The sequence below is a fragment of the Ochlerotatus camptorhynchus genome, unplaced genomic scaffold, assembly GCF_037179485.1.
Source record: "Ochlerotatus camptorhynchus isolate MF236.1 unplaced genomic scaffold, CSIRO-AGI_Acam_v1.1 ptg000556l, whole genome shotgun sequence".
NCBI lineage: Eukaryota > Metazoa > Arthropoda > Insecta > Diptera > Culicidae > Ochlerotatus > Ochlerotatus camptorhynchus.
Window position 1 is genome coordinate 2,120,912 of NW_027041039.1, and position 8,111 is coordinate 2,129,022.

The 8,111-nt window shown below is 42.7% G+C and overlaps 1 protein-coding gene across 1 annotated transcript; it reads right to left on the minus strand.

Annotated features, from left to right (window-relative positions):
- Positions 1 to 6,558: 6,558 nt before the first annotated feature.
- On the minus strand, positions 6,559 to 7,869 carry LOC135713456 (uncharacterized). Its single transcript, XM_065236570.1, has 2 exons — positions 7,843 to 7,869; positions 6,559 to 7,784 (listed from the first exon to the last, which is right to left on the minus strand). The coding sequence occupies exons 1-2, from the start codon at positions 7,866 to 7,868 to the stop codon at positions 6,692 to 6,694; spliced, it is 1,119 nt and encodes a 372-aa protein (XP_065092642.1). The 5' UTR covers position 7,869; the 3' UTR covers positions 6,559 to 6,691.
- Positions 7,870 to 8,111: the final 242 nt, after the last annotated feature.

Consider the following 8,111-nt stretch of genomic DNA (forward strand, 5'->3'; position numbering starts at 1 on the left):
CCCAAGACGGAAACAGTCTAAATAGTAAAGTTCTCAGAATGTATTTTATACAGGCAATTGACTAACATATTAGCGCCGCATAGTGGGAAAAAAATCCTTGATTTATTTTCCGTCGGTCTTGGTTTCCATGCTGAGCACTAATGCTACCGACGCCAGGGAGGCAGCTTCCACACCTGGACCCCTACCTATCGATCCATCAACTCATGAACCGGGAGAGACATTATGCCTCAGAAAATCTCGGCGGCGCCAACTGCGTTAGAGCCCAGGCCTTTTGGGGTGAGATGCAATCACGCTTACCACTACACCACCGGCGCTGCTAGTGATCAAATTCTGTACTACTGTTCTCTAACCAATCCGCCTTGACCTACTGTGCAAATTTGCCGAAGAAAAACTTCCATGCGGATACCGGCTTCAAACGTTGTCCTGGGTGTCAGTCAGAAAGATGAAACCTGTGATACCAGCAAGAAAGGGTTTTGGACATTTTGGTTACATAAATGTTGGTACTACCTTTGTTTCATGCTGATTATTTTCAGGAATGATTTGTAAGGTCTGCTTCCGAGATATGCTGAAGGAAGAGAAGATCAAGCAATTCGATGCATGGTTGACGAATCTTTTCTTCTTTGCGAAGAAGTTCATCCTCAGGCGCGAATCAATTGAGGAAAAAATACAAAGTGTCTTTAGAGCGATACTGCGAACGGGCTGGCAAAGAAATGGATAGACGATTAATTAAATTAAAGGAAACCGATTGAAGGGAACCGAAAGTTGTCAAAGTCTATCGAAAGCCCATTGATCGAAAACCATGAAGAAGAGTTGTCGTATGTCAGGTTTTGAGTAATTAAAAGATCTGACCGCATTCAGAACCCTCCATCAGATCCGATTCTAGGGAAATGACAATATCTCGGTTTATTATAAGCCAATTTTAGTTCTCGGCATATCATTCCCTGTGGAAATGGTTCGTCTTTCAGTGTATTTACTAAAAATATTGATTTTAACCGGCATCCTATAGAAATTCACATAACAAATCTAGTAAGTTAGACAAGCCCTCCGGAAACCCGGAATATCGTCGCCGATGACCATGTTTATTTTCATGGCTACACTATAAAACTATATTAGTTTTCCAGTTGAATGCTTTTAGAAGAATTATAATCGGGCCATATTTGCCAAAGTTACAGCACTCAAAAGTTAGTCAAAATATTGTCTATCCCAGTTATTTTGTTTTTCCCCTGTAGATTCATAAGGTGTGCCAGAAAGTATAAGCACAGTTTACTATTGGAATAATGAAATAAAACAGTATGTTAATGAACTCATATTTTTATTTCATACATGTTCTCTGTAGTATTCTCTTTCAATTAGATGAAAATACTCTGCGGCTCCTTTAATCGTATGACAAGGAGCGAACTTTTGATCTGACCAAGGGGTAGGTCACTCTACACAGTGTGCCAAAATCAAACTTGGGCACACCCGGGCGCAGTCATTGGCGTTGTTTAGCACCCATGGTTACATTTTTTATGATCTTTGAATTTACTGGCAACACTGAACTTTTTCTGCGCCTGCAGAGTGTGCATGTGTCAAAATGTGTTATTGATGGACAATCCAATTTTTACAAACCACAACCGTGAATCTCCATCAAGTCCCGCCAGTGATTCTCCAAAATCGAATTGAATTCCACAAAGTACAGTCAGCGCAAATCCTATTGCCTGTCCGAAGAAGTAGGTACATGAACAAATCAGGGCAATCGCTTGCATAGAAACACCACTCAATCAATCTCAACATTACCAGCTGCAGTTCTGTTATTAAAGTCGTTATTCAGACTCCCGTGACCGGAGAAAAGTACGTCCTACGAGTGGTTCTGAATAACCCTGAGCCGGGAACTATGGATTCGGTTCGAGCGCCCGAGCGGGACTATTTGGACAGCTGTTCCGACCGGATAACTTCGTTTTTGGACAGTCCGGTGCTGGTAAGAACTGGGTCACATGATACTACACCAAGGGTACCGAACTGGTGGATTCTGTGCTGGATGTTGTCCGTAAGGAATCCAAGGGTTGCAGGGCTTTCAGCTTACGCACTCGCTTGGCGGTGAAACTGGTCCAGGTAAATTTTAAATTTTTTGTAACGCTGACAGAATTCAGTAGCAAAAATAACTTTCTCGATACTGATCTCGAAGATTCGAGAAGATTACCCAGATTGCATCATGAATTCGTACTCTGTCGATCCATCGCACAAAGTCTCCTCCACCGCCGTAGAGCCATACATACGTTTGAAAATGTCGTCCACCTACATCGCCGATTCAGGAAATTTTCAACCGCATCGTCAAACAATTTACGGCCATGTTCCGCCGGAAGGTCTTCTTACACTGGTACACCGGCGAGGGAACGGACGACATGGAGTTCACCGAAGCCAAGAGCATTATGATGGTTTCGGAGTACCAGCAGTACCAGGAGACGACGATTGACGAGGAAGGAGAGTTCGACGAAGAAGAGGAAGGTGCCGACGAGTGATAATGGATGCACATGGTCAAATGGTCGTTTTCATTATGCTACCATATACTTCTGTTAATAATTGCTGAAATAAAATCTGGTTATATTAAAAATTAGCACTGTTAAATTAATTTTGTTACAAATAAATTACAGCAGCGTGCACCACAAACACAACGCGATTGGCAAATTTTTCATCGGAAGTCCCCTTTTTGGTCAAAGAATACTTTGAATGTTTGTCCAATGTGCCCTCTTCATGTGGGTTAAGGTAATTAAGTTGAGGTAATCTTCCTTCCAGAAACACTTGTCCAGAATCTCCAGCAGTAAATCTACTTTCAGTGGCTTGCCATAAGTTGTTCGCAAACGACTGGATCCAATATGGTGCACGATCCGTTGCTGAACAAATTTAAAGCTTTCCTTTGCGAGAACATGCGACCCTTCAGGAAATGCCAGCGGAAAATCAACCCCTTCATAATTCACATCCTTCACAGATCGTTCATTGTCCGCATCTTTTACCGTCCTCAAAGTCTTCCGGAAATGGCCCAACCAACGCTCAATATAATTTAACACCTTGAATTTCACCTTCACCTCGCTTAGCATCTCTTCCACCTGCAGCCGAAACAGATTCGAGTGGTAGAAATATTCCGTTTTCTTCAACCGATTGATTTCCTCTACCGTCGGCGGTTTGTACAGCTGCTTCATGGCTTTGATCTTCCGTTGCTCTTCTTCGTCTGTTCGTCGCTTGGAATGGCTTTGCGCTTAGCGCCTTTCGACTCCGAAGAGCCGACAGTCATGACTAGCACAAAGCGTCCACCACTTTCTTGACTGCTGTCGCTTTCCGGCTCCGGCGGCCCAAAATCGTCGTCGTTAAATGAGTTCTCAGATTTCGAAAATCAAAACAAAATCAAGAGTTGTCAAAATACCGGGTTGCCAAACAATTCATTATTCACAAGCAAACAAAAGTCAGTTCAATTACTTCTCGGCACTGCCATGCCAGCTGCGGCACACTGAGTTAAACTGAGAAAAAAGGTGGCGCAAAACAAGTGTGTAGAGTGACCACCCCTTGGATCTGACGCTTCAGCACAGATTCTTTGGCGATAATTTTGGTCGCTTTTGCCCAGTTTTTTTTTTTAATTCTTCGAATTAATTCAGTGCCTTTAATGTTTCCGTAGATATCCCTTGGAAAGGGCGCAAAAAGTTTCGATTGACCGGGCCTCCGGACAATTCGGAGGATTCATCTCTTTTGGCACGTATTGCGCATGGTTTGTTTTGTACCAAGCTACCGTGTCTATCAAGTAGTGCATTGACACATAATCGGACCAATATAGTACATGTTGATGGATCATGGGCCGCAGATTCAAACACTTCCGAACGATAATTTCAGTCTTATTAACATGATCAACTTCCTGACCATCACGGACTGTGTAGTATTGGCCTCCCGGAAGCGTCTTGTAGTCATATCTGATGTATGTATCATCGCCTATGGTAACACACGCCAATTTTCCGCACAGAATGCTATCATACAGCTTCCGAGCACTCAGTTTGACGGATGTGGCTTGTTTCTGACTCCTGCTTCTTGAACGTTTTCAGCCCGTTTCTTGCTTTGGCACGTTGAACGTTACTCTTCGATGTTCTTTGTTTTTTGGCCAAATCTCGAACAGAAGCACTTTTCTTATTGACGAAAGCTTGGGTGAACTTCTAGTTCAGTTTTCGGTTCACCGGTCCTGGTTTATGCCCAGATTTAGGTGTGTCCTCGAAGGTAACTTGTTCACCGAACCTCCGGATGGGGGTTTGGACTGCTCCGATACTCACTTCCTCCATTTTCGTCAACTTCCTTACTGATAGGTTGTGAATAGTGCACCAGTTGTGCACGATCTGTTTGCGGTTTTCCGGGGAAATGCCTCGCACCTTGATGATTTTGTAAAAAAAAGTGCACTTTGCGCACACAAACTTGTTGAGCAGTAAGTAAACAGCAACTCACATCGATGTACAGCTGATAAACTTCTCCGGGGTAGAAATGGCGGCGAGTTGAAAGTATACATATATTTTCTGGGATACCCTATATTCTCCCGATCAAACTTTAAAAAAATTCGCACCGTTGAGCCTCACTCCGTGTTTTCACTGTAGTAGTATTTTTTGTTTTATTGCACTCTATTAGTGGTTTTTGAGATCAATTTTATAAAACCGTCAATAAAATTAATAGCTCCAGCACAACCTTTTGATAATCGCTTAGTGGACCACTCTTGATAAGGTTTATAAAGCATGTTTGAGAATCACAATAAAGCTGTCTTTAAACCTTTTGTCATAATGCCTCATACTCTACAAAAGGTTCTCATAGCCTCTTTAAGAGCAATATTGTATCCAAACCAAGGGGTGGTCACTCTGCACACTTGTTTTGCGCCAACTTTTTTCTCAGACTACCTCAGTGTGCCACAGCTGTACCGGCAATGCCAAGAAGTCATTGAACTGACTTTTGATTGCTTGTGAATAATGCCTTGTTTGGCAACCCGGTATTTTAACAGCTCTTATTTTTGTTTTGTTTTTCAAAAAATCAAAATACACCTTTTAAAGTCGGGTAGATGAATCGAAAATACTCAAGTTTACAGTCCCTTGAATTCTCTTCATCAACTTTCTCTTTGAAATAAATACTACAAATTTGATACGCTTACAAATAAAAAACGGAAAGAGTTAAGATAATTGATGATTGATCAATTAAAAGAACTAAATGTTCACATTTTTTCCGTCCACTAGCGGTCCTACGTCAAGTTTCCGTTCGTGCCCCTAGGCACAGACCCTTCTACTTTTTTTTTCTATATTGTAGCATGAAATTAAAAGTAAAATTGTGATTTTAGCGTTTCTAATGAACTTTCGACGTTATTATTCACTGACTACATTAAAAAAAGTATTGCAAAATGTATTGTTTTTAAACAGATAAAATAAAAATATGGAGACGTTAGCTTTCTGTATTGAAAAGTATGGACGTTGCTCCAAAGTGCGATCCATCCCTGGTTCTAGGGTGGTAAATTTTCTCCGTGCAGTCACACCATTATTCCCATTGAAACTATGAGAAATATACCATTGCATTGTAATAGGTAAATCACGACCATCACTTCCAATACGATAGACGCACGGCTTGCCAACTCAAGTAATAGACGGTAGCATATGACCAGTCAACGGTGCACAAACGACCACCTCGATGATGACGACCAAGTCCAGGATGGTGAAGGAGGCGGAGGACCTTCTTTGCTTACCTCTATCGGTATTGGCAGCACCATCAGAAGAAGTCAACAATATAGCACCATAATAAAGCAACCCTCGTCGTCTGCGTCGTCGTCGATCGTCCATGCCGTTTGCCGTTTTTGATGCATTAAATCATAAATTATGCACATACAAAAGCTTTTAAACAATTCGATTACCCCTCTCGGGGGGGCCGTCATCAGGAGCACCGGTTAGAAGAGTGCGGAAAACATTGTTTATAGGGTTAAATCACATTTATGAGAAGGCATGAAAAACCATACAGCATGCAATATGTAATCACACAGGTAACTCACAGAGGTGCTCCGGGCCAGTGGCGCCAAGTGGATTTCACATGAAGACAGCACAGCACAGATGATGGTGGTTCAATGATAGACATGTTTATGGATAGTTAAATGTAGCAAATTTAGGTCAGATTCTGCCGAGCTGCAACCAACAACGGAACGGTGGCGGCCGATCGGAGTGCGAAAGCGCCATGACCAATAATGGTAGTGGAATTTTAGTGGTGTTTTGCTGATGGCGGCTGCACCCTTCTCCGAGAGGCGCCTCTGTACGCTGACGTACGGCGCAGGAGTAACAATTTAACTATTTGTGTTTATTTTGTAGTTAATTCGATCGATCAGCACTGAGTGGAGAGTGTAATTGGACTGAGACGACGTGATACAGCCGGACACATTGTCGCACTTTTATGATTTCAAACCAAGTTCTGCAGTAAAATTTATAATTGGTTTGATATTGTGACCACTGACGTGCATATTCAACGGAGTCTCACGTCACCCGACGTGACACCCGGGATACTGAGTTTCAGCACGAAAAGTAGAGGGGAAAGCGTCGGGATGTTCAGATAAGCATCGATTTTCAGCATGCTTTCAGCCATTATCATTCTTGATCAACACTATTTCCTAAAGTTCACTTGTATTTAAAACACATTCTAAAGATAGACCTCTCATCGTGCTTTCTGCCTAATTGCTAGTGCTTAGAACCCACAGCTTGATTTCACCGTATTTTTTCATTACCCTCCAAACTACATCATTCATTCCATCTAATTTCCTTCTCAGAATATCACTTCGCTGCTGCAGATCTTCTAGCACAGTAGTATTTCTCATTTCTTCGTAATACTCAGCTGATACTGTTTCCAACCGCTCCACCACCCTCTTCGCATTAGTGATAGCATCCTGCTCCGAAAAGCTCATATATTCAAGATATTCAAACGAATGGCAACCCACCCTGGCATCCGGCTCATAAAAGGTGATGTTCCGAATCAACATCGATCCCAAGATCACATTCAACCGCTTACAGTTCCAATGATTACGACTCAATGTCACCTGCGTTAGCCGTGGAAATGATCTGTGTAGCTCCTCAACGTTCAAGCTCTTCAGAAAGTTTGTGTGTAAGGTCAGGATCTGCAAACTCGGAGAATACCACAAGCTGCTGTCCAGTTCAATGAGAAAATTCCTCCTCAGATTGAGCTCTACCAACTTGGGTAGCTCCAACGGCTTCTCTGTAGGCTCAATGGTAATAATTTGATTGCCACTCAGATTAATCACTTCCACTTCGGTCAAATTTCGAAACGTTTCCATAACCACAAGCCGAATAGGATTTCCTTCGACGCGAAGATAACGCAGCTTCCGGAATACTTCCACAAATCGTACTGACGTTATCCGGGCACCGACCACGGACAGTTCTTCCATTGCACTCTCCATCCGATAGTTCGAATAGAACAGCGCCACATTGGTGAAATACACTCCCAGCACTCGCAGCCCGGTTGGAATGGCAAACTTCGACACCATGCAGTTGAAAAAGTTCACTTTCTCTGCTTCATCCGGCAATCGGCGACCTAGGACCGGTGAGAAGGACGAAAAGTTCGACTGGAAAAAGTTGATGTTGGTCGGCGGAAAGTAGACATCCTGGGCATCGATATCGCTCCGGACAACTATGTCTTTTAGGCTGCAGCTGTTCGATAGGAGACTGGAGGTATCTTCGGAGCTTTGGAAGCAGTTGTAGTACCAAGGTGCTACAGGAGGTATGAGCGCGGACAGGATTAAAGCGATGGTCCTGTTGAATGAAATTCAAGTATTAGGATTTGCTGATTAATGCAATGCAGCGTGCTTACAGTGTTGAAGAGTGCTTCCAATCCATAGTGAAGTGATTGCAAAAATGTATTGATGCAGCGGCGTTATCAGCTTCCGAGTGTGCTCGCATTTCTCTGCTGACCTTTGTTTTGATAGGAGTGAACAAGCATGATTGCGATCGCTTTGAACCGTTCCATTATGAAGACATTAATTCTACACTGAGCTTTCATAAGGGCCAGAATGGGAATTTAGCAGCAATAGTAGTCCTAGACATTTACTGTAATATTTAGAGGTTTGAAGTTTTTGCGCT